The 27,919-nt window shown below is 36.9% G+C and overlaps 2 protein-coding genes across 4 annotated transcripts; one reads left to right on the top strand and one right to left on the bottom strand.

Moving 5' to 3' along the window:
• The first annotated feature begins 788 nt into the window (after positions 1–788).
• gcnt3 (glucosaminyl (N-acetyl) transferase 3, mucin type) lies at positions 789–2,729 on the top strand. The gene has a single exon (XM_079859070.1). It carries the CDS (start codon positions 848–850, stop codon positions 2,150–2,152), a length of 1,305 nt encoding a protein of 434 aa, XP_079715196.1. The 5' UTR covers positions 789–847; the 3' UTR covers positions 2,153–2,729.
• bnip2 (BCL2 interacting protein 2) lies at positions 2,480–27,819 on the bottom strand. Of its 3 annotated transcripts, XM_079859069.1 has the most exons (12): positions 26,938–27,791; positions 20,322–20,417; positions 16,039–16,112; positions 15,730–15,915; positions 10,156–10,338; positions 9,621–9,723; positions 8,721–8,852; positions 5,990–6,076; positions 5,783–5,881; positions 5,476–5,511; positions 4,308–4,355; positions 2,649–3,661 (listed from the first exon to the last, which is right to left on the bottom strand). In XM_079859069.1, the coding sequence occupies exons 1-11, from the start codon at positions 27,282–27,284 to the stop codon at positions 4,343–4,345; spliced, it is 1,356 nt and encodes a 451-aa protein (XP_079715195.1). In that variant the 5' UTR covers positions 27,285–27,791; the 3' UTR covers positions 2,649–3,661; positions 4,308–4,342. The 3 variants fall into 3 exon arrangements, with proteins under 3 accessions (XP_079715193.1, XP_079715194.1, XP_079715195.1); XM_079859067.1 differs by lacking the exon at positions 4,308–4,355 and having other exon boundaries at positions 2,480–3,661; positions 26,938–27,819; XM_079859068.1 differs by lacking the exons at positions 4,308–4,355; positions 5,476–5,511 and having other exon boundaries at positions 2,486–3,661.
• Positions 27,820–27,919: the final 100 nt, after the last annotated feature.

Below are 27,919 nucleotides of genomic sequence, written 5' to 3'. Positions count from 1 at the left end.
ATTATTATGGGATTGAATGAGTGCACTTTATCATTTCCACTTTCAGACTTCAGACTTCACTACAGAATGTCTCACAAACGTCTCATAAGGCCGTTTTGCATGTTCAGCAACATTCCTTCAGCCCCTGCTCTGGTATGTGACCGCAGCACTGACAACAAGTTTAACAAGTACATAATCCATTCTTCTCTTTCTGTTAGCACGATGCACTTTCTTTTAACCTACCCAAAATATTCATTAGTTTAAGTCTGACAAAAGTGGGCAGCATCTTTGTACAGCAAAAGTAGTATAGAGAACAACACTAAATTAATTAACTCAAGTTAGGCATCAAGGTTATAATTCCTCTGTAGAAATATATATAAAAAATAAATCGGTGCAGAAATGCTTATAACTGCAAACAGATTACTAGATAAGCTAAAAGAGTGGCAATAGGCTATATAAACAGTTAACACATACTTGTCAGAAAAGCTACAGATCTGGTAACCAAAATATAAGATAACCAGCTTCCTCAAAGAGGCCACCCTTAGTTCAAAGTCAAAGACACGACACTTGTTACTTTAAATATTCCTTAATGCTTCAAAACATTTTTATTTATTTAATTTTTTTTATATCTTGGTGTGAAAAGTTTACTAGATCAGACAATCACACCTTCTAGCCACACCTCTGCTGTGTAACAATTTCTATACCTTTTCTTGTAGACGTTAGTCCTTCCCCTTTGTATATGCTTTGCTGGCTTCCTACCACACCTTTCTGGTATATTAACAAGAGAGACTGTTTTATACCTCACTGACACAGGTCTCCTCTGGTTATAATCTCCTCCTCCACAGGTTATAATCTTAAAGAAATTAACATGGTATTTAACAATCAGAGGATTTTGAAAATTATCTCCATTCTTTCTGTGAGTACAACCTTGACCGTCCTCTTGATGAACCATCCAGAACAAAGGACAAATTGTTCAAATAAAGAAGAGCCGCTCTTGAATCACTTACTAAAGCAGGATGTTGGAGAACTACAGGCTTGTTCTGCTATTATCCAAGGAGACATGGATGGAGTGGACAAGGACAATTTCAGGAATCTCATGACCTCGCAAAAGAAAACATCCCTGCTATCAGAGTCATTTTATCTCAACGCAACCAAGGATTGTCCATCCTACATCCGAGACAGAGGGTTTCTGACGCTTTCTCTCAGTAAAGAGGAGAGAGATTTCCCCATTGCTTACTCCATGGTGATCCATGAGAAGATTGAGATGTTTGAAAGGCTCTTAAGAGCCATTTACACTCCTGACAATGTGTACTGTGTTCATGTGGACCAGAGGTCTCCTGAGATCTTTAAAGAAGCAGTTAGGGCCATTGCGTCCTGTCTGACCAACGTGTTTGTGGCCAGCAAACTGGAGAATGTGATCTACGCCTCCTGGTCTCGAGTTCAAGCGGACATCAACTGCATGCAGGATCTGCTCAAGTCACCCGTCCAGTGGAGGTATCTGCTCAACACCTGTGGCACTGATTTCCCCATTAAAACCAATGCTGAAATGGTTCAGATCCTAAAACAACTGAACGGAAAGAACAGTCTGGAGTCCGAGACGGTACAGTCTAAAAATTGGCGCTGGCAGTATCATCACGATGTTACGAACGGTGTGAGTCGGACCGATGTTAGAAAGTCACCCCCGCCAATACAGAGCCCTATGTTCTCAGGAAATGCTTACTTTGTGGTTTCAAGAGAGTTTGTGGATCACATCATTAAAAGCAAAGAGACTCAAGATTTCATGGAATGGGAGAAAGACACATACAGTCCAGATGAGCACATGTGGGCTACGTTACAGCGGATGCCTTCAGTACCAGGATCAAACCCTCCAAACATAAAGTATGAGCAATCGGACATGAACGCAATTGCTCGTCTAGTGAAGTGGAGCTACCATGAAGGAGATCTAAGGAGTGGGGCTCCCTACCCACCATGCACTGGGACGCACAGACGGGCGGTGTGTATTTATGGAGCTGGGGACTTGAAATGGATTGTGAGGCAACACCATCTTTTGGCAAACAAGTTTGATCCAGAAGTAGATGATGTGGCGATCAAATGTATGGAGGCTTTTTTAAGGTACAAAGCTATTTATGGTCGATCATTACTAACAGGTAATAAATCTGACATTATTTTATGATGGCAGTATTGATGTATTCAATAACTGTCCATCCATTTTTCAAAATATTGTCAATATGATTTTCTATTAATTTAACTGGATAGAAATTATGTAAGAAAATATCATGAATGCTTATTAAGTTTTTAAACTCTTTTTAAGTTATTGACAGGATACAAATGATCTATACCACAAATGTAATATATATTTTTTTTACATTATATAAAATTGTCTAAATTTGTGTCATTCTATCCATAAAAGTGTGTGTGTGTGTATTTATCAAAATTTGTGCACAAAATGTGTCTTTGACATTATAAAGTCAGTACTGTGCAATATTAAGGACAAGCAAATACAATTTGCAGTTTTCTTTTTTGTTCTAAAGGAGCTGATAATAGCAGTACAGTTAAAAACAAAACAAAAAAACACTCCATCATGTCCTGTTCTCTGTAAGGGAAATGCTGACACAATAGTGACTAGATACTGCAGTGTTGTATAATATTCACGATGACAATGTGATTTTTGTGTGGAAGTTTACTTGCAAAAACATAACATACAAGAACCCCACCCTCCGAAACCATTAATAAAGGTGAATTGGAAAAATGTTACTGGTTCAATTCATTTTTGATTGTTTCCTTACTGTCTCCTTTCCACATTTCTCCACGTTCTCAAATCAAACAAGACAAAGCAGTAAACAATATGTGGTATAACTATGAGATGTTCAGTGAGCAGATGACAAACAATGCCAGATTGTGGCCCTAAAAAAACCATTTCAGTCATAAAAATATATTAATCTTTCTCCTTTATCGCCTTTTGATATAAATATAGACATTTAAATGTAATGAAGAACATGCATCGACTAGTTCAAAAACAGAGTGCCTTAACTAAGGGCAAGATATAGGAACTAGAACATGTTGACAGTATCTACTTATTGAAATGATACATAAAAGGTTACTAAAATGTTAAACGCACAGAAACCAGATATCATCTTACAGGTGTTTGGCACACAAATGCAACAGGGAGAAAAAAGGTAACAAAGTAACAGGCAGTCAAAGCTTTAAAGGGATAGATCACTCAAAAAAAATAAAAAAAATCTGACATAATTTAATTTACTCACCCTCATGTTGTTCCAAACCTCTGCAATATCTAAATATGACTCTTGTGTGGAAGACAAAAGGAGAGATTTAGCAGAATGTACAAGTTGATCTATTCCATTCAATGAAAGTGAATGGGGACCACGGCTATCGAAAAGAGCAGCTTGGACATTCTGCTAAATGTCTACTTTTGTGTACCACAGGGGGAAAAAAGTCATGTGGGTTTGAAATGCCATGAGGCTGAGTAAATGAGGACAATTTTCATTTTGGGTTGAAATATTCCTTTAAAAGGCACTTTTCTGACATCAAGATCTTGCGTTCTCCAGTTAAAAGAAACCCAATACATTCTCTTATTCTTCCAGCTTCTTCAACTCTTCTTCTAACTCACTCCGGCACTGCAGCAGTTGCTATCTCCACTTTTCCATGCATGTCCTTGTCAATCCTACAAAGAAAAAGAAGAAAAAGAAAAATGATAACAGTATAAGGGATAAGAATAAAAACTATACCAACACTTCAATTTGATTAGAAAAGAACAGCTTTTGATTTTTTCCCTCCACATAATTCAATACAGAGAGAACAAAAAGATGGTCATGACTTTACACTCAAAGGTTTAGTTTGATCACAAAGACAACTTTTCGATTGAGGTTAAAAACATTGTTATACAAGCAAAACAAGCATTTAAATCAATTCATGTGCAACTTGAGTCAGTTGATTCTGCACTGTTCATTGTACAAACTGGCTAAAAAAGAAAAAAAGAAAAAAGTATGAAATTTATGAAGCTTGTACATGTTAAACTGGTGTGGGTGGTTTTCAATGTGTTGCCATAAAGCTGCTAAAAAGTGTTTTTAGCACGATATGATATGGAAAACAATGTCTGTAAGTGTACTCTGACTCTTAACTCTCTGTATTGTCCCTACTTTGAGTTTTACACATTGCTTCCTGCGACGTGTACAGTGGGACATGCAGTGAGCAGTGAGAATGTCCATCAGCCAGGCATGCATTGGAAAAAAAAAAAAGTAAACCACCCGTGATTTAACTGTTCAAATCCTTCACCATAAAATATGATTTACTGGCATGGTCATACATACCAAACTAACAGTGGCAGAACTGAGAGGACAGAACGTCAGAATCTAAATCTGTGAGACGTTCATTGCAAACACAAGCAAGTTAGTGCATTTGGCCAAAGACCTGAATGGAATTAATAACAGTAATTGGATGACTCAGATTTGGTGTTTGACTCAGATGTTCCATCTAAACAACACTTCTGTCCCCCCCCACCCCACTTTATTATTATTATTATTATTATTATTTATATATTGCCACTTTATTAGGTACACCTTGCTAGTTCTGGGTTGAACCCCATTTGCATTCAGATCTGCCTTAATTCTTCATAACATAGATTCAACAAGGTGAAATGCCACTCACTGGATATTTTCTCTTCTCAGACCAATCTCTGTAAACCCTAGAGATGGTTGTGTGTGAAAATTCCAGTAGATCACCAGTTTCTGAAATACTCAAACCAGCCCGTCTGGCACCAACCAGTTCAACCACGTTAAAGTCACGCAAATCATCTTTCTTCCTCATTCTGATGCTCAGTTTGAACGTCTGCAGATCGTCTTCACCACGTCTATATGCCATAATGCTTTGAGTTGCTGCCATGTGATTGGCTGATCAGATATCAGTGTTGACAAGCAGCTGAACAGGTGTACCCAATAAAGTGGCCGGTGAGTGTATAGTATATGCATAAAAAAAGTGGTTGTTTTTAGTATACAACTAAATGAGTCTACCAAAATAAAATTAAAAATATATTCTAATAAATCAATAACCTTATAAAGAAATTAACTGCCTCAGATGTTTAAAAAAAAAAAAAAAAATTTATGGTGAACACAGCAAGGAATCTGAAACTGTAACAGCGATAGGACAAAAACTACAGGAAATATTGCTTGCCTCACTGGATTTTATCATGCAAGTCAAAACTTTTTGCTTAGGAAATGTGAAATTGTGCTCAATGTAAAATTAAAAAGTGCAAAACAGCTGCATTAAAATCAAAATAATTATAGTTAGATGGCACACAGAAGAAATTTAGCATCTTGATGACAATCAAGGATGAAAAGAAACTCAAAAAGCAACTTTTGGGCCAATAACCAAGTATAGGTGGACACTTAATAAAGCCAAACGCTTAATTGTTAGTTTCGTGCAATTCAGATGAAGTCTACAGAGATCTGGCAGGGATCTCTGGAATGAAAATACAGATACCTTTTACGTTTTTTCCTATTTTTTTCTTCGTCAAACCTTAGAAGAAAGGCAGGGAGAAGGGGTTAGGGCATAGAGAGTTTCTGAAGATAACACAGCCAACAGCAGCTAGTACTTAGCAGCAGATCAGACTTTCAATAAAATAATTACAAAGCTGGAATACTGCTGAGAGAAGAAAACAGTATGGAAGGTAATTTAGGTATTTAGCATTGTCCAGTGAAATGCATGTACAGTAGAAACAGATTTTTCCTATAAAAAACAGGAAGTAGTGCTCTAACAAGCAGAAGGAGCATACTAGAGGGATACTTACTCTTTAATACAGTCTGGTATGGAAACATACTCCATCGGAACAAGCTCAGCCAGGTCTGTCAGGCTGAACACATACTTGATTTTCTGGCTAAATTTTGAGCTGTAATTGGACATTTTGCATTGAATAAGGCAGCGTTAAGGTATCAGGTCATTGCAGAAAATCAATTCATATCCAAACATATCTGAAGATAACTAGAAAAGGACTGACCTTATAAAAGGTTTTGTGAGGGCCAAGAGGGTGCGAATAAACCAGGACGGGTGCACGATTATCAAAGACTTCAAATTCTTCCTTAACCTTTAACAGAACAATGTTGTGCGAAACATAGATTTTTATTTTGTTTTCAGGGTTCAGAGATTTTATATATTAAAAGTTTGAGAAAATGTTCACACACACACACACACATATATACATCTATATATATATATATATATATATATATATATATATATATATATATACACACACACACACACACACACACACACACACACACACACACACACATACATATATATATATATATATATATATATATATATTATATCTATCTATCTATCTATCTATCTATCTATATCTATATATATATACACTGCTCAAAAAAATTAAAGGAACACTTTGAAAACACATCAGATCTCAATGGGGAAAAATATCATGCTGGATATCTATACTAATATGGACTGGGCAATGTGTTATGAGCGAAAGGATGCCACATCGTTTGATGGAAATGAAAATGATCAACCTACAGAGGATTGAATTCAAAGACACCCCAGAAATCTAAGTGAAAAAATGATGCAGCAGGCTTGTCAATTTTGCTGAAATTTCATTGGAGCAACTCAAAATGGTACTCAGTAGTTTGTATGGCCCCACGTGCTTGTATGCATGCCTGACAACGTCGGGGCATGCTCCTAATGAGACGACGGATGGTGTCCTGGGGTATTTCTTCCCAGATCTGGACCAGCGCATCACTGAGCTCCTGGACAGTCTGAGGTGCAACCAGGTGATGTCAGATGGACCGAAAAACAATGTCCCAGAGGTGTTCAATTGGATGTAGGTCAGGTGAGCGTGGTGGCCCTTCAATGGTATCATTCCTTCATCCTCCAGGAACTGCCTGCATGCTCTCGCCACATGAGGCCGGGCATTGTTGTGCACCAGGAGGAACCCAGGACCCACTGCACCAGCATAGGGTCTGACAATGGATCCAAGGATTTCATCCCGATACCTAATGGCAGTCAGGGTGCCATTGTCTAGCCTGCAGAGGTCTGTGCGTCCCTCCATGGATATGCCTCCCCAGACCATCACTGACCCACCACCAAACCGGTCATGCTGAACAATGTTACAGGCAGCATAACATTCTCCACGGCTTCTCCAGTCCCTTTCCTGTCTGTCACGTGCACAGGGTGAACCTGCTCTCATTTGTGAAAACCACAGGGCACCAGTGGCGGACCTGCCAATTCTGGTGTTCAATGGGAAATGCCAATCGAGCTCCCTGGTGCTGGGCAGTGAGCATAGGGCCCACTAGAGGACGTCGGGCCCTCAGGCCACCCTCATGAAGTCTGTTTCTGATTGTTTGGTCAGAGACATTCACACCAGTGGCCTGCTGGAGGTCATTTTGTAGGGCTCTGGGAGTGCTCATCATGTTCCTCCTCGCACAAAGGAGCAGATACCGGTCCTGCTGATGGGTTAAGGACCTTCTACGGCCCTGTCCAGCTCTCCTAGAGTAGCTGTCTGTCTTCCTGGAATCTCCTCCATGCTCTTGAGACTGTGCTGGGAGACACCGCAAACCTTCTGGCAATGGCACGTATTGATGAGCCATCCTGAAGGAGCTGGACTGCCTGCGCAACCTCTGTAGGGTCCAGGTATCGCCTCATGCTACCAGTAGTGACACTGACCCTAGCCAAATGCAAAACTAGTGAAAAACAGTCCGAAAAGATGAGTAGGGAAAAAATGTCAGTGGCCTCCACCTGTAAAACCATTCCTGTTTTGGGGGTTGTCTCACTGTTGCCCATCTAGTGCACCTGCTGTTAATTTCATTAACACTAAAGCAGCTGAAACTGATTACCAACCCCCTCTGTTACTTAACTGACCAGATCAATATCCCAGGAGTTTAACTGACTTGATGCTATTCTCTGATTAAAAAGTGTTCCCTTTATTTTTTTGAGCAGTGTATATATATATATATATATATATATATATATATATATATATATATATACTACCAGTCAAAAGTTTTGGAACAGTAAGATTTTTAATGTTTTTAAAAGAAGTTTCTTCTGCTCACCAAGGCTGCATTTATTTGATTAAATTTTTGTTTAATTCAGAATATTTACAAATTTCTATGTGAATATATAGTAAAGTGTAATTTATTCCTGTGATCAAAGCAAATTTTCAGCATCATTACTTCAGAAATCATTCTAATATGATGATTTGATGCTCAAGAATCATTTCTCATTATTATCAATGTTAAAAACAGTTATTTACAGTTTTATTTCAGGATTCTTCAGCATTTATCTGAAATAGAAAGCTTTTGTAACATTAAACACTACTTTTCAAAAGTTTGGTGTCATTAAGAATTTTTATTTTATTTTTTGGGGGAAAGAAATAAAAGAAATCAATCCTTTTATTCATCAAGGATGAATTAAATTGATCAAAAGTTAGTTACAGTAAAGACATTTATAATGTTACAAAAGATTCTATTTAAAAAAAAAATGATGTTCTTAACATAATATTTTAATATTATTCAAATGATCATTTTTATTAAAATGTATTTACACATTACTGACATTATTTTACAGCTGAACAGGTTTAAAGAGTGATCCATGTTTGAAACAAAATGAGAGTGAGGATAAAGGTAGAAAGTTCATTTTTGGGTGAACTACCCCTTTAAATTACTCAAATGAAATTAAAGTCTGTTAGTAAATACTGTCAAAGAGCCTCTCACCTTCGATCTATTTGCTGATAGCACTTCCTGAGCCAGCCCACACTGGGCATCTTTCGGCGCGAGGTGGCTCCGTTCAGGTATACAATCATATAGTTCTCAGCTACAAGCAGTTCTAGAGTTCCTATGACATACCTGAATGATACACAAAACGTTAGTTGCAAAACTTCGGCACATTTTTAAGGACAAAAAAGGTACATTGTCTATTGTATTTAAGACAATGTAATTTGTTTGAAAGTCACTTTTTCTGTTGGTCAAGAAGCCAAATCCACATAACCCACTTGAAAATTTTCTAAATTTGCGTGGGTAAACATTTCACCCTTACACCCTCAATTTCTGTCGTGAAAATTCGCCAAACAATGGTAAATGTGACTGCACCTTCAAATACGTCTAGACATGTTAAGTATTTCAAAAGAAAGGCTTAAATCATTGGTCTCCAAAACAAAAAAAGAGCCTCAGGTGGCACAAGTATGGACTATGGAGACAAAATCATGATGCATATTGTTGGGGAAAAAAGACAATACTGCAAAAGGAAAAGGCTGTATTTAATTGCAAAAAATATGTATGCTGTGACCGTAACCCTAAACCCTTTTTAACACTAAAAATTTGTACTATACAGATTCTTATCAGTCCTAAGGGGAATTAATTTGTTTACAAAGTGACTAGGTTGCATTTCCGAGGAAAAAATAGTGGCTCAATTCGCCCAAGTTTCACAGTCCTTGAAATACATTCACAAATTGAAATTAATGGCGACACATTTTTGCCTTAATTTTATCATTATGTTTCAGGGACTACTGGAGAACTAACTGACTGTAATTGGACGCTTTAAATGTCAGTTTTCTCTTACTATTTTGAAGGGTTCTTGACAAGAATAAGTCATGTGGAACCACACCTAGAACTTACTTGAAAAGATTGTCCATGATGTATCTGTAGGTTGGTTGATTGCTCTCAGGCATAAAGCAAACAGCAAACACAATGATGGCATTCAATCCATCGCCATAGTAACCTGTGAAAAAGGGGAACATGTTTGAAAGTGGCCACTGGCAAACGTTTGAACACTAGTTCGCACTTTTACAGCTATTAAACTTGACTATCCAATCTATCTAAATCAACAGCACAATGTAGAGTCTGTGTAATTGTTCATTAAATAACAGCATGCAAAAGAGGCATTTAGAATGAAAGCAACAGCAGGTGGTTTGCAAAAAGGAGGAAGTGGAAAAAGAGGAGTGACAGACAGTAACAGGCTCTTCTGGCTAAAAGGTAATCAGGAAAAGTGAGAATGCAGCTAACTGCCATGAGAATGCTCTGAATGTATTCTGTATCTCATAATGACAGTTTTGAATTACACGGAATTCACTTCCTGAATGGTGCAAAAAGAAAACATGCTTGTATGAATAACGCACAGGACACACTGGCATGGAAATGTGTGGTGACTGACCTCCATGGCTGATAACCCTCTTGTAGGGCTCAATGGCCTTCATGTCCACTTTGTGCTCCTGCTCTCCAAAGCGGAAAACTCTCCAGCGACGTCCCTCCTCCCGTTCCTCTGTGTTGGTGTACTCCTGCACCGACTCCACTCCTTTACGCAGCAGGTCTGTGTTTTTGGGTTTTGGAAGATCATCTGACAAGGGAAATAATGGGATGTTATCTATTTAATACTTGTGTGTGCGCCGTTTTCTTTCAGGGTTCAATTCTGTGACTGTATGTGCGCATATATGTGATTGGGAATGATGCCGACTTACAGTTCAAATTAAAGAAGAAATCCAAAAAAAAGAAAAGAAAAAAAAGTTAAATTTACCCTCTTTTTATCTCTCAATGTTACTTTTTTTTTTATACCTCGCAATTCAGACTTCATAACTCGCGATTATTCCAAGAAAAGAAGTCTGAATTGCGATTACATCTGAAATAAAGCAACAATTATGAGAGTTTCTATCTCACAATTGTATTTCTCAAAAAAGGGGAAATAAGTCAGAATTTTCATATATATATATATTAAAAAATTCAGTCGTTGTGAGAAGTCGCAATTCACATTATTTATTTATTTTATTCAGTGGAAACAAGCTTCCATTTAAACTTCCTAGGAGCACAAATTAAATCAAATTATTCTTAAATCGCAGCAAGTCTGTAGTACGAACGTTGGCCAAAAATCTCACCCCGGATTTCCACCAACTGCGGAACGGCTGCGTGTCGGCTCCGTGCTCCGCCGTCCTTCAATACCCACCAGGTCCGGATTTGTTGCGGAACGGCTGCGGCCATGACTGTCAGCTGAAGTCACGAGGACCCACGAGATCTCGCAAATTCACGTATGATCGCACGATATAACAGGATGTAGTTTCTATAAACAGAACCACAAAACCAGCAACAGTTTGTTTCCATCCAGAGCAGTAGCCCTTCAGGCCTGTCTCCGCCCATTGTGACGTTTTCAAGGTGTAGTGCAGGGAAATATGATCTGTATTTTATTTAGATAATTAACTATATGTTTTATTTTGTTCCTGTCCCGCACAATCTGCCCTGTGCTGAATTGTTGCGGAGCTCTCCGGCATCTGGCAAAAATACACTTTAATAGAAACCTAATGACTCCGCCGCCATTCCAGAGCAGATCCGCAGCCGTTCCGCAGTTGGTGGAAATCCGGGTTCAGGTAGCAACGTCACATAATATATCTTTCTTCAAAGAGGAATAATCCAGAATGCATTTCAAGACGCTCCATGAAAATGTCCCAAGATGGTAGATTCAAGGGAATACACATATATTTTATTCAAGCATGACAGAAACAGGGTGGCAGTGATGCGATGTGGTCGCCAGGGTGGGCAAAGCAAGGGCGGTGTTCATCATGCTCAAAAACATCTGGGCCTCCAAAGAGATAGGTGAAGCAACCAAAATTAGGATTTTCAACTCCAACGTGAAGTCTGTTCTCCTATATGGGTCGGAGACATGGAGAATGACCAAGCGCACACTGCAGAAGATCCAGACTTTCACCAATGGATGCCTAAGGCGCATATTCAAGATCTGGTGGCCTGACCGTACCAACAATGAGGAGCTCTGGCAAAGAGCCAATCAAGAAGCCATCACCCAGCAGATAGGGAGGAGAAAGTGGGGCTGGATTGGACACACATAACGCAAAACAACGAGTAATGTGATACGCCAGTCCCTCACTTGGAACTCTCAAGGAAGGCGAAAGAGGGGACGGCCCAAGAACAGCTGGAGGCGAGACAATGGGACAGAGCTGAAGAAGAGTGGTATCACCTGGACTCATATAGAAAAGACAGCCCAAGACCGTGCTCGCTGGAGAATTGTTATCGATGACCTATGCTCCAGGAGGAGCGATGGGCCTAAGTAAGTAGTAAGTATGATAGAAACAGCAATGATTATTTGCGTGTGCAATGTATTTTCTTAGCTTTTTCAGGCCCTGTTTACACGAGAACGCTCGCGGGTGAAAACGTAAAATTATTTGATCAGATGTGCCTTTCGTTTAGAGGGCAACAGCGTTTTTGGGGCTTAAAAACAAAAAAGTGAAACCACCCTCCAGAGTGGAAATCTTAAAAACGCTCCACCGTCGTGTTCCCGTCTAAAGGGTAAAAAACGCATAAGTCTGCTAGACGGTGAAGGCACCGATCACCGGTCCATTGCCACCTAGCCGCCTGGAGTGCATACTACATCGAATTTCACACTTTTGCGTCACCATATGAACGCAGATTTCCCCACCATAACGCTCGTCTAAACGCAGAATAAAAAAGTGATAACGCAACACCACTTTTGAGTTTTCTCTTCAGATCATTTCCGTGTAAAAATAGCATAAAAGTATGCAGTGATTAGTTTAGCGACAAGCTAATATAAGACTACAGGAATCAACTGTAAGCATAATTTATTTGAGCTTTTCAAATCAGTCACTTCAATTTCGATTGGTACACTGCCTTAGAAAGGAGCCGCCTATGTAGACAGCGAGGCAGCTAGCTAGGGTTCGGAACAGAGCTAATGAGAAAAAGAAGTGTGCTTAAAGGTAGGGTAGGTAATTTTTTTTATTAACACTTTTTGTTGTACTGGTTGAAACTCCTCACATCCTGATAGTAATCAATAATAGAAGTGGTCTAAATATTAAAACATGTAGGGCCTACATATATCGTCTGTGGAAGTCCTTTTTTTTTTGGTCCAATCATTGCATTCAGTCCGACCGTGGATGTATGCATTTCCATGTCAAGACTATCAATGCTGAAATGAATCTGCAGCAGTCAGGTGATAGAACTAGAGCTCTGTAAGTTGTTTACGTTTATTATTATCATTATGTGCTTTGAGACATGAGGTAATTTAATGCTGTCTTTCATGACGCTTTGCAGACTCTGCTGTGTGCGTTCATGTGTTTTGAAGGAGGCGTGGCTTTGGAGACGCTCTGAAGGGAGGGCTTGATCTAATGCTTTCAAAGCTAGCCGCTCCGAAATTGCCTACTTTACCTTTAACTGTATTTAATATGCATTAGTAGCATACTTCAAATGTTAATAGTAATATATAAAGTATTGTACTTGCAGATAATATAATATTAATTAACTAAATCGCTGCTAAAGTGTACCTAAAGAGTACACTTTCATAACAGTTTCTTTAAACACTTAAGTACACTTTGTAATAATTTAAAATTAAAAGTTTTACTTTAAAGTACATTTGAAATCATGATGTTGCAATAATCTTTTTTTCTCATTTTGGATTTTGAATTTTTTTCATTTCAACACACTAAACCATGTGTTGTGGTGTCAAAAATTGCATTTAATACAAATTTAAACTAGAATACATTTTAATTCAATTTGTAAATAACATGCAATTAAGTGTCTAAAAACATTACATTTAGTTTGCACTAAAGTATATTCTTTAAAAACTTTATTTCGAAATAAGTACACTTTTTAAAAGTATGCTAAATGTACTTCTTTTTTCAGGAGGGAAATCTGCAGTGATTTAACAAAAATGATCAGGACACCAAAATGAGGCTGATTAACAAAATCAGATTTGATGAGATTGGAGGGAAAAACCATGCACAAATCAAAATCCAAACATCAAAATTTTCAAACCAAAACAATGGATAACCTCTGATTTTCAGTGTCATTCAAAGGGTGATATCTCATAAAGAAAAAGAAATCAATGCTGTAGGACTTGATCGGGGAGTAAACATCCAGTCAGGTAACCTTACCACAAACCGCAGGCATGTTGCCTGTCGCAAACGAATGAGAAGAAACAATCCTTCCAGGAAAGAGAGAAGAGAGCAGCGGGACAGAAAAACAAAACAAGAACACATAACACTGTTTAACTAAAAGTTATTGTACAAAAGCTGGTCCATGAAAAGATCGCTGTACTGTTAGTAAGGAACATTTCTACAGGATCAGAAAGACATGAGCTTGAATGGCTGCAAAATGACTAATTAATTAGATTAGTCGCTGTTAGGGATTATGTTAAAGGGGTCATGAACTGGATTATTTTATTACTTTATAATGTTAGTATGATTTTTACATCAAAAACTGTCATAATTTAGATACAAAAGGCATTTTTCCAAGCCTGATTTTAGCCCTGTGATTTGAACGCTCTGTTTGAAGGGGTGTGAGACCTGTGTGAGACTTCAGTGTAAACGCCCACTGCTGTGATTGGCTGACATCTTTGCATATGAAATAGCTAGTATTTCAAGTGGAACTCTCTCAAATCTTTCATTATGTTTTTACTATTACAATATCGAAATTAAACGAAAAGTGAATAGTTAGATGTATTCCCATCACATGAAAGGTTGCAGTGATGAGCATTGAGCAGATGACAGACAGTTGATCGCGTGAATGAAGAGATCTCATCATTGCAACGCAATTTCTGCACTCTTACGAATGTTTTCACCAAATAACAATGCAAACACAATGTAAATACAGTAAGAGCTTCGTTGTGCAGTGTAACAGCGTCATTGATTACATAACGGGAGTGTCCAGATAAACTCGCGCTGTGCGATTGACAGCTTGGGCGATTGGAAAGGGAGCGTTCTTTGATCGCTTCCTGTATGTAGTTTAATCACAGTTTAAATAAGACTATTTTCATCCAACTAAGAGAAACAACGTGAAGTTGATCGTTTAGTCACGGGCTTGATTTACTGATGCATAAACAGTATTGAACGATTTTGAGAGATAATCTGTCTGAACTTGAATAATTATACATCAGAAATCACTGATCACAGATCAGCCATTAGAATAAACATGATTACTTACATGTTTGTGGCATTGCTGGCCGATCCATATCATAAAAGTCTGTTTGCAAAGCCTGCGCCGAAACGTACCTAATAATTCACAGTGAAATGTACCGAATACAAACAAATAATGCACTGCTGAGACATTCACTTTGTTGAAAAAACCTCCCACTATCCTAGCATTAGGATCCATTGGAAGGTAATGGTATTGATCCTGTGTCGATCTTTTCTCGTTCTCATGTCACTATTCACTAACGCTCCAGTGGCCTTGGTTTCAATTAAAGCCATTTTTGGAATAACAAGGAAGTTTTGAGTTTCGAACTCAAACTATATTAACCTGTTAACCTGCACCCCCCACTCAGGGGCTCACAGCTGAAAATGACATACCTGAATTAAAATAAATATAGCTCCGGAGAACAGTGTACCACAGGCACAATTAAGGTCTCTTTGGAAAGAAGACACTTGGCACTCTACTAACAATCAATCAGAGTTGATAATGCTCAAACAAATAAAAAGTTATAAAAGTTGAAGTGCCTCATAAATAATGTGAACTACAAATAATGTTTTATTATTTCATGTACATGTCACTATTCACTAACGCTCCAGTGGCCTTGGTTTCAATTAAAGCCATTTTTGGAATAACAAGGAAGTTTTGAGTTTCGAACTCAAACTATATTAACATTTAACATGAGCTGAAACTATTTTATAGTATAACGAACTCTTAACTGTCATAAGATCAAGGAAAATTTTGAATTCTCAGTTCATGACCCCTTATGTTAAACTGTTAACATTTACAGGTTTAACCACCATCATACCTTCCCACTCAAACTCGTTGCTGTTGTCTGAAGGAGTGTCTATATCATCCAGGTCCAGTTCTGTACTCTCATCCAGCTCATCAGACAGAACCGAGCCTTCACTGTGGTCTAGGTTTAGGCTGATGTCCGGAGCCAAAAGTTTCTTTTTAGATTTCTTTGCACTGTTTAGTCCGTAAGACTGTGGAGCTGCAATTTAAGTCAAAAGAACAAAAGCTATCACAATGTTTCCTGACTATAGTAACAAATGAATAATTGTTTTTAATTGTCTTTACATATTATATATATTGGGAATATATCATTACGGCTTACCAGGTGCTCCTTCACCAGAAGACCCAGTGAAAAGCTCCTCATCAAGCTGAATATCTTCCTCCTCTGGGAGTGGCCTGGAAACCCAAATAAAAAACACTCAAATTTATTGTAATATAATTTAGATGTTACTATAGGCTTTGGCAGTATGACTGCGTATATACTAGTGCTGTTCAAATTGACAATTAATTATTTTCTGTTCAACGTGTTAAAAATATTTAACGCAATGAACGTTACATTATATGATCAAGCTGTCATTCATTCAAATGCTTTTAGACCGCTCAAGCGCTATAAGACGCAAAAGACAACTCATAAAAGACGTGCTGTCTCAGAAGCGGCTCTATGTGAACACTAACATTCGACACACACGTACAGAAAGCTGCTTCTCAGACAGTGCGCCAGCGCCGCATTGAGTTCTCCTTCGAGCTTGAATGGACAAAAAAACAAAAGCACATAAGTTAAAAAGACTTAAATGAATGTAAAAAGTTGGGAGATGTGCGTCAGGTCTTAAAGTGACCACAGCCGAATAAACTCCTTTCATCCCCCTAGATTGAGAAAAATAATAGTAGTAAAACAAACAAAAAACAAATCACAGTACTTAGTAAAAAGATGCAATTAAACGTATATTTATGTTGTTTCTACATGAATTTGGAGATTTAATGTGAAATTATTACAACATAAAAATCGAATAAAAATGTTAATATTAGGTGTGATTAATCATGATAAATTATCAAAAAATGTGTGATTAATCAGGTTTTTTTTAATTGTTTGACAAGACTATACACCGGTTGAAATTCTACTATATTATTACACTACCAAAAATAAACAAAAAAAACGAACAAACATTAAAGGTCCACTGAAGTGCCTTGGAACACACAGCTTAGTATGATGCATTGACGTAATTTCCACTGAAACAGGAAGCTAGTCGGGACATATTGAATGGCTCCTCCGTCTTTTCAAATAGCCAATAGCGTTTAGTTTACCTCACAGACTGCAAGTCGTACTTGACAGCACCATGGAAGCGAATCCGAGCGCTGATGATACGTTGGATTCAATAGTAGAGGTGTGAATAAATTCTAGCCATTTCATTCTTAACCAAAGAATGGAAAACGGGATAAAACTCGAGCGTTTGAGCAACCGATCACACATCTCCAACACAAATTGCTCCGTGACGAGTCAACGGTAGGGATGTCTAGTTCGGGAACGAATCGATCTTTTGAACCGGTTCTTTTTAGTGAACCGGTCGAACTAGTTCACCGAATCGAACTGAATCGGTCAAAACAGCCTTGAGTCAGCGCTGATTCACAGTTTTCTAAAGTTACTCACTTTCGGACGTGCTTGACAGTCCCTCCGAAATAAGCCAATGTTACTCCAGTAACTCTGACAATTCCCTGAACTGAGTTCAAAGATACAGCACGCACATCCAAAACAATAAAACTGGGTGCTGGGCAGACAAGTAGTTGCAAAGGTAAACAATGAGTCCGCACACCAGAAAATGCTCCTTAGCGATTTTAATGATTGCTCACCACGTGTAACGTTTCGGGCCCAAGCCCTTAATCAGACATGAAAACAAGTGGGGAGACACACCTCCATATATACAGCCATGCATGATCACATGATCACATACATCCATGATTAATCACATGACCAATCAAGTGAAAATGCAATTACATCAGGAAAACAGATAGAAAAAAATATATATACCAACATTTGTAATACAAAAATACATTAGAAATATATTTATATTAACATTTGTAATGCAAAAATACATTAGACATATATAAAGTGGCTAAGAGAAGGCATGCAGTGCTTAAAGCATAGCCTAGAAAGTTTTAAAAAAAGTTTAAAAAAAGACTCTACCACTGTAGGCAGTCGTGATAGATGAGCAAGAATGTAGATACATAAGGGGTACCACAAAGGTGTGTTACATATATCATATATCAAGTCAGCAAAACGATAACACAACATTTACAATATTTACACAATTACAGGAGATATTTACAGAAATGGCCTCAGATCAAAATCTTCATTCAACCCTTTTGGAGCTAAAGTGTCCAGGGTATAGATCCAGAGTGCTTCTCTTTTGAGTAACAGACAATTTACTTCTCCTCCACGGGAGGGCTGTTTCACAAGTTCAATGCCGCAGTATCTTAGAGAGGAAACGTTATGAGCGGCTTGTGAAAAATGCACCGCTACTGGGCTTTTGATATCATGGTTACGAATATTTGATCTGTGTTCTGAGATTCTTGTTTTCATTGGCCTGGTCGTTTCTACATTCTACATTCGTGTATCTACATTCTTGCTCATCTATCACGACTGCCTACAGTGGTAGAGCCGGGTTTGTTTACTTTTTTTTTTTACTTTTTTAAAAACTTTCTAGGCTATGCTTTAAGCACTGCATGCCTTCTCTTAGCCACTTTATATATGTCTAATGTATGTTTGCATTACAAATGTTAATATAAATATATTTCTAATGTATTTTTGTATTACAAATGTTGGTATATATATTTTCTATCTGTTTTCCTGATGTAATTGCATTTTCACTTGATTGGTCATGTGATTAATCATGGATGTATGTGATCATGTGATCATGCATGGCTGTATATATGGAGGTGTGTCTCCCCACTTGTTTTCATGTCTGATGAAGGGCTTGGGCCCGAAACGTTACACGTGGTGAGCAATCATTAAACTCGCTAAGGAGCATTTTCTGGTGTGCAAATTCACTGAACTGAGACATGTTGTGCTGAGAGAACTGATGAGCACGAGCAGCTGATACTGAGCATGCGTGTACTACCGAACGTACAGCCACGGGCGCTTTGGCCAGGTGGTATTTATAGCATAGGGGGCGAGGCGCTTCAGATTCTAGAACATTTTATTGGACAGAAGATGTGATGAGAAGCTGAAGTCCGCGGTGACGTCATAAAAATCTGTGATCCATTTTACGTTTTGAATGCTTATATCTCCTAAATGCGAATTTTGTCATTGTTTTGTAACACACCAGCTTATTCATAACCTTAAGGCTAACATATTCATACTAAGGATTTCAGGGGGCCTTTAAGCAGAAAATAATGGCTTGTTTTTTTGCATTTATATTTGGTCACATTACATATGAGTATAAGTTAGCTATTTTACAACTACTTTGAATATGGCTCATCCTATTAGATTCATAAGGTATAACTGTTTTGAGTCTTTATTTTTGCTGTAATGCCAGACTTATTCATTTGTTATGAATAATCTTAATATTGTAGTTTGCATCCAAATAGAACAAATTATCTTTTTTCCCAGCTATGAATTAAACATCGTAAAAAAAAAAGACATTTATTTAGAGTGCAGTTCAAATAAAAAAAAAAAGAAATAATTTTAGATGAAGTATATTTTATTTGTAAATTGTATAATTGTAAAAAAAAAATATTTTTTAATTTTTTATTTATAATATATGTGACAAGTCGCACAGGTATATTTGTAGCATAGCCAACAATACATTGTATGGGTCAACATTATCGCTTTTTCATTTATGATCATGTTCCATGAAGATATTTTGTAAATTTCCTACGGTAAATATATAAAACATTTATTTTTGTGAGTGAATGCTGCAGAATCGCGAACATAAATGGACAATTTGAAAGGCGATTTTCTCAATGTTTCGATTTTTTTGCACCCTCAGATTCCAGATTTACAAATAGTTGTATCTCGGCCAAATTGTTATGCATTATAATAATTTTTGGGTTGAATTTCCAGCACAAGCTAGATTAATTACCACAAGACTTTTCTATGCTTCAAAAAAAAAAAAAAAAATCTTATGCAAAACTCAAGACTGCATTTATTTGATAAAAAAATACATTAAACTTATTTTTAATAACTATTTAAATGCATTTTAAAAAGTAATTTATTCCTGTGTTGGCAAAGCTGAATTCTTCAGTGTCACATGATCCTTAAGAAATCATTCTAATATGCCGATTTTGTGTTCAAAAAACATTTCTTAATATTATTATCAATGTTGAAAACAGTAGTGCTGCTTAATATTTTTGAGGAAACTAATTTACGGGTTTTCAGGATTCTTTGATTTTAAAAAAAGTAGACATTTGTATCAATGTGAAAGTCTTTAGTCTTTATACTGTCACTTTTGATCAATTTAATGTGTCTTTGCTGAATAAAAGTAATAATTTCTTTCAAAACTTTTACTGACCCTAAACTTTTGAATGGTAATGTATCTTGCAATATATAGCCAACATCACAAAAAAAAATAAAAAAAATAAAAAACATACCATACACACATAACAGCCTACCTGGGGAAATCCTCATCTTGCCACTCCTCCTTTAGCTCCACACCTTCCATTCTCAGCCGAGCTTCTGTGGTCGCCACTGACTCCTGGTGCTCAAAACTGAAGGCAATGATAATAAAAAAATGAATCCATTAGCCAACTGTTTTGACTTTAAACAACTGTAATTCATATTCTGTTATTCACTCACTAAAAAAACCAATACATTCGAGTTGCAAGAGTCCAGAAGTCAAAATCCGATATTGGCTGATAGTCATTCATCACAGAGCTCAAACTGCTGTAGTTACTGAGAAATGGTTGAAAAGGCCTAATAAGACCACTGCACATTAAGACGCAGTGTATCGCAGCTTACAGCATAAAAAAATCCATATGGGCTTCTTTGGTGCGTTAATCTCAAATCCAAAGGTATGTAAATTATTGAGGACTTCACACACAACAAATTCTGTTACGAGATAAGCTCTTTTACAAATGGAAGTAGGCGAAAGAGTTTCACCTTCTTTGGGGAAAGATTTGGGTGGTGACTTTGAAAAAGCATGAAATTCTTGGATAGTGTTCAAAGTTCAATGTGTTGATGTAAAGAGAACAAACCCGCTCTAATATCTTGGAAACAGAGCAGGTTCAGATGCCCTATTTACTAGAACTAAAGTCATTTCACAGCGAGATCATTGGTAGGACAGGACGCTCCTCAAGGGTTGATTTTTTGATATCTAATTAACAAACACTAGATCCAATGTTTGAATACATTTATGATTTAGACTGTAACAGAAGAGCAAAAACCATAGAAAAACAAATTCATTCTCATGAGATGAGTTCAGGCTGAAACTTAAAATAAAACCATAAAAAACATTTTTGTTACTTGAAATAAAATAAACCAAAAAAACACACATTTGTTACTTGAAATAAAATAAACGTTAACTAAAATAAAATAAAATATGCAAAAATATATTTTATTTCAGTTAGATGCCAAGGCAACATTTTAACTTAATCTAGAAAAAAAAAAAAAATAATAATAATAATAATAGTCTTAAAAAAAAAAAAAAAAAAAACTACAAAAAGACAAACTTTAATTGAAATTAAAATAATACTAAACACTGGACTGGAATAGTGTACTGCCTAGCGTGCAAAAAATGCTAACTGGTATGCAGTACACAATTTCAAACAGTAGTAGGCCAATATAAAGTAACATTATACATTAGTCAACATTGGAAGTGGATCAAAAAAGTTCATCAGAGTTGTCGACAAGAACGGGTATTGTTCAAAATTCATGTATAACTTTGATGAAAGGGTTTGATCCACTTCAAATGTTGACTAACATTTGTTGAAAACCTTATTTGGGTGATTTTGCAAAAAAACATTAAACAAGCATCCAAATTAAACAGAAAAGTACAAAGAAATAATATAAAAACTATGGCAGAATTAGTAACTGGGTTGCAAATAACAGGTGGTTGCTAGTTTGGGAGCAAATGTTTGTTTGAAGCGTGTTATTTTAGTATAATTTATATACTATTATGGCAGTTAGCTTTTTTCATATTTTAGTTTATGTGCTTTTGTCACTTTTATTAGTTTTTTACTTCTATTTAGCTTCAACTTATTTTATTTCAGTTGCCAAGACAAATTTTTTTTAAGTTTTTCTAACCTGAAGTTAAGTCCAGGTTTTTTCATGTAATATTTACATTTTAGTTTATTTTCAAATGAATATGATGAACTAAATTTTTAAAGCATTTATAAATCTAGGTTTGATAATAAAAAACAAAATCATATTTGAAGAATGAAGAATTTCTTCCTGCTGAAGAAAACAGCTTATAAATCATCCCAAGTGATGTTTATAAAAAATATAAAAAAATTTAAATGCAGAAAGTTTTCTGTGATGGGTAGGTTTAGGTTTAGAGGATAGAATATACAATTTGTACAGTATAAAATCATTATGTCTATGGAAAGACCCTATAAAACATGAAAACACAATGTGTGTGTGCGTGTTTTGTGAGTCCAGGTTGTTATGTCTTCCGATTTTAATGAATGAGGCACAGCAAAGGAGTCATTCATCCACCAGCTGTTTAGTCATTTGAAAGAGAAGCTGGCGCTCAGATGTGAGGGGGAGACGTGGACACTGGTTAACTGTGGACGGGAGCTAATTGCCATGCCATCCATGTGGTGTCCGTCATACTCCTCCAGGGGGAATGTCTGCTGCTCTTTATGCCACCCTTCCTAGAAGAGATCTGCAACAGTTCACACTGTTCGAATGGGACACAACGGCGCGTGCTTTCTCATGTCACTTTGCTAAAACTAGTACGACATAAGTACACACAAAAAATACGTTTTTCAAAGGGGTCCAAAACAACTCTGGACTCCACTGACTTTCACTGTATGGACGAAAACTACATTGTGATTTTTTTTTTTTTTTAATATCTTCTTTTCTGTTTATGACATACAGCAGCTCCTAACCGTAAATTTAGGTAGAGCAGATTCTGGTTCTTAGCACTAGTTTATGTTTAACATTTTGTAACTTTATATTAGGGATGCACGATATATCGGCCACCATATCGGTATCGGCCGATACACCTATGTTCATTTTGTTGTTATGTTGTCATGTTGTTATGTTGTTTGTTGCGACGTTCGTCTGTTATAGTTTGAATAAACGAGCAGACATTGATTAGCTACTTGATTGCCTAAATTAAAAAAATAAAATTCATATTTGTGTAGTGTTCAATGTTGTTATCAATAGAGATACGCGGATGGGGTATTATTTCATCCGCAACCGCATCACAAAACTCATCATCCGCACCAACGTTTTTTGACCAAATTTCAAAGCCGCACCCGCCCGCCATCCGCTGATTGTTTTGCGGTCTATGGACGATGCAATGCTCTGCTGATGCGAGCCGCAAGAAAGCCCTTAGTCTGTTCTAGAAAGGATGCAGCAAAGATATTTAATGCTAATGTATGAGGCATAGGCCTACACTGAGTTTCATTCATTTACGATGAGATGCACTCAAGTTCACAATGTAATGCAAGTGAACGCGGCGCACCGGCGCCTCCATGTCACGGTTATTATATTGTCTGCTATATTTGCTTTTTATTTATTAAATACATGCAATTGGTTGATGAAACATTTATTAAAATTAAGATATAATTTGTACAAAACGAAATTCGCTTTAAAAAAAGGCTTTCTACAAAGCAAAACTTAATGAAGTGGTAAAAATCATGTCTGACGATTTACAAAACAAAACTTCATTAAGTGGTAAAAACCATGTCTCCCGATATTGCGCATCTTATGATCCTATCTTTTATTACAATTGTTTTTGAGCTAAAATGTAATACACATCATACAGGCTATATACACACTGTATGTTTCTTTTATCAAACATGTTTGGGGCCAGTCAAGGGGTAATTAAACTGCACGATCAGTTATCGGTAATGATACGTTGTTTATTATTGCAAATGTTTATTGCTAATGTTTATTATTGCAAATGTTTTTAATTTGTTTAATAAATCTCATAATGATGGCACATCACTATATCATAGTCATAGCTTTTATTTCTATCTCAAATGATTGTCGGTCGGTCAGGGGGTAGCTTACTTGGCAAAGAATCAAATACAGTTGGAAACGACGTAGACCATTAATAACACAGACTGTTAACAAATGTTTGTAATTAGTATTTAAACATTCTCTATGATGAATGTTTGTAAAAAAAAACGGTTTTGGCGGTTATAGAGTTCTAATGACGGTGTTCAACTATAACCGTCGGTCTCACGATTATATACTAACCGTCACACCCCTACTGAACACCCAAAAAATTATAATTTGCTGTTCATTTACTCACCCTCAGACCATTCAAGATGTAGGTGACTTTTTTTTTTCTTCAGTAGAACTGTAACAAAGACTTTTAGCTGAAACTGTGGTCCTTGGGTGATTCATATAATGCAAGTCAATGGCTTACAGTCACTTTGAGCGTAAAAAACAAACAGACAAGGGCATAACAAAATACCTGTGGCTCCTTAAGATACATTGAGATCTTATGAAGCGAAACGATCGGTCTGGGCAAGAAACTGAACATTTTTTACAACATTATTACCTGTAGGCTAATCCACAGCCTCTGCAAACGGTCCATAGCGTGTTCACAACAGTCTTTATTACAGGTAATAATGTTGTAATGTTCAGTTTCTTGCACAGACGAATCGTTTTGCTTCATTAAGACCTCATTGTATCTTCAGGAGCAACGGGTATTAATTTTGTTTTGCCTTTATCTGTTATTTTTTTTTCACTCTCAAAGTGACGGGAGCCACTGACTTGCATTATACGAATCACCAATGACCAGTTTCTGCTAAAAGTCTTTGTTACTGTTCTACTGAAGAAGAAACATCTCTACCTACATCTTGGATGGCCAGAGGGTGAGTAAATTATCAGCAAACTTTCATTTGTGGCTGAACTATCCCTTTAAATCAAACCTGTCAAGTAGAATCACATATTAGAGTATGATTAATACTAGTGGCACACCGAGTACAAATTACGAAAACTATATAGCCTACACACTTGGCACAAAGAACATGATTGAATAGACTGAACACACCTAGAGTTTGTTAAGAGTAAATAACCTGCAGGCGTTCCTTTTGCATGTAACCACACTTTAAGTGACGACAACAGCACAGAAAGAAAAGGCACGAACAGGGTGCAAAATAAAGTCTGAAACTCAAAAATAAAAAGTTTTTTTAACCTTCAGAAAATGCTGATCATCATTGTTTTTCTAGGGTTTTAAACCCTGTTACCACAATTTGGTCTAAATAGTAAAAAAAAAAAAAAAAAGATTTGGGGGATTCTGCAATGTTCTAACAATAATCATGGGAAAAAAATGACTAAATAAAATAAAATAAAAACTAGTTCAGAATTGGTAACAGGTTTGCAAATAACCGAGAGTAGCTACACAACCCTTTTTTCCCCCTCAGATTTATGCATTTCAATTAATAGTAAAATTCCATCAAATTGGATTGAATAATCCTTACATATTTTAATTGAATAACTAAACAATTATTCAGTTCAATTTGATGGAATTTTACAATTAATTGAAATGTGTAAATCTGAGAAAAAGGCTTAAAAATGTTTTGTGTAGTTTGGGAGCAAATGTTTGTGTTATTGTAGAATTATTTCGCATTTATTTATATTTTGAATTTTATTTTATTTTACATTTAGTTTTAATTGATTTGTATTTCCGTTTGTTTTAGTAATTTTAGTACTTCAACTTCAACTTATTTCAGTTAGTTGCAAGACAACATTTCTCATTTTTTTGTAAGTTTTTCATCTAATAGCCTACTTATTTTAGAATATTTCAGCTTTATTTTAATTGATTAAAATGTTTTTTTTTAACACTTTCGCTCAAAAGCTTAAAATATTCTAGCTGAGCGCCCAGCTTGACTTTAAGGCAACCGTTATTTTAGAATGTGTCACCTTATTATTTCCATGTCGTGTCACGTGACACACCGCAGCCACAATAGCGCAGTACAGGGTTCCCACACCTTGGTTAACTTTAAATTCAAGGACCTTTCAAGGACTTTCCAGGTCCAATACCCCCAAATTCAAGGACTTAATGTGGGGACACGTTTGTTGTTGTTGAGGTACCATCATAGTAGTTTAGCGCGTGAACGCCATGGCAACGTACAACGCAACAGTACCTCACATGGGAAACACTTAATGTAACGAGTAAATGCGTGTAACTAACGTAAATCAAGCAAGCTAGTGTGCATAGGCCACGAAGTGTTGGCGAAATAACACATTAGCGGACCGGAGGGAATAATATGGATTTTTTGCACAAAATAAATTCAAGCACTTTCGAGGACCTGTATGTATGTATGTTTCTTTTCAAAAACTTTCCAGGGCCTTGAATTTTTCTTTTCAGATTCACAAACTTTCAAGGATTTCAAGGACCCGTGGGAACCCTGAGTATGAATGTAATCTTAATGTACTACATTCGCCATGCTGTCATTATCACGTGACCTACGTTGTCAGTTGCGTTGCTTCACTGCCATTCACAAATCCTCTCCCGTTGCCTCATGGGATAGTAGTGTCCATCGTATGCGCACTTCAGAATTTCGCCGGAAGTAGTACGTCATCCGGGTACTTTCTGCCTATCTTTTAAGAGTACTGTGAATTCAGACATACTACTCTCGTCACATAGGCTACTGTTTTTCGTCTAATATTTAGTAGGGAAGTCAATGCGATTTTGGACGCACCTATAGTGTCCTGCCTACCTAGACAGCATTTGTTTTGAGACACAGAGAATGTTAAATTCAGCATGAAAAGTAAATTGTTATAGTCTTTTCTTTCACCATTGTGATGTGTATCCGTAACTTCTCAAACAAGAATAAAATGTAGGGCGGGACTTGATTTTGTTCATAGAGAATTGATTGGATGTTTGTGGTTTGCTATTGGTCGATCTCATGTGAGTGACAGGCTGTCCCGCCCTCACGCCAGTAAACACGTCATCATCAGAGAAGAGGTGTCATTACAAGAGGGAGGGGGTGTTATTTTGATTAAAGATTATGATGGCACAGATACACCATTTATAATAAACACTGCTATATTCCATTTAAAAAAAAAAAGGATTATATGATTTCACGGGGACTTTAAAAATACCTTCCATTGTGTTCAGCTGGTGAAGAGAGTGTGTGCACAGGAGTTGAAGTCCTCACGCCTTGTTTTTGTCTATTGTCTGGACTCGCTGCTTCCTGCGGTGGATCTCCCGCTCGTATCCCACCGTTTCCATTCGCCAGTGAATTCCCTGGTATGGAGTCCTCAGGTAGTTCTTCCCCAGAATAAACCGATGGTGATGATAATGATATTGGGCTACTTATATTTCTGTTTTCTTGCGTCTCAGATGTCCAGTTGGGTGTGTCTGATTCGGGATTACTTTTGTTAGCGTTCATATCACTCGAGTCTGTCTGGTTTGAGACTTCTTCAGCCGCTACTGCATCTGTGGCCATGATCGATCACGTCGGGGGTATGTGATCGATTATTATCGATCAGCAAAACACAAGAAAAACAATCCTTTGCACGAAAAACAAACCTTAATAATAAACCAATCAGGACTTTACATAGTCTAATATAACGTTATCTCTGATTAATATCAATAAATATAATAGATTATGTTTAAAATACGAGCGTTTATGTGGCTATCAAGTACGTTGCAAAACAATCTTGCCCTTTTAAGTAAACTTCCCGATGAGTGTGTGTTTTTAGTGCGCAGTCAGACCCCTTTCCTCTCCTGCTTCCTTCCTAAAGCACAACGGCTGTCAGTTTAACGGATATAACGGTGAGATTGCGTGTCGATCATATCAAAACACATGTACATAACACTTAAAATGGTCGATAACGGTCTAGAGGGCAGATTTAGTAGTTGACAAACTCTGCGGATCCATCTCATCTGTTGCTTTAACCGGCCGTCATTCTCCTTTTGGAAGTGTCGGGTAAATTAAGGTGAATTCTGACTCAATAATACCAAACTTCCGGGCCTCATTCAAAATAAAAGTCTCCCGGTTTCTACACTAAAAGTCACGAGTGAGCTCAGAAATTAACAAAAAAAAAATTTTAAGTGGAAATGTTTTAGTTGGTGTTTATT

The sequence above is a fragment of the Squalius cephalus genome (genome assembly GCF_949319135.1).
Source record: "Squalius cephalus genome assembly, chromosome: 23".
Lineage (NCBI taxonomy): Eukaryota > Metazoa > Chordata > Actinopteri > Cypriniformes > Leuciscidae > Squalius > Squalius cephalus.
This window is presented reverse-complemented; position numbering and strand designations above follow the sequence as displayed.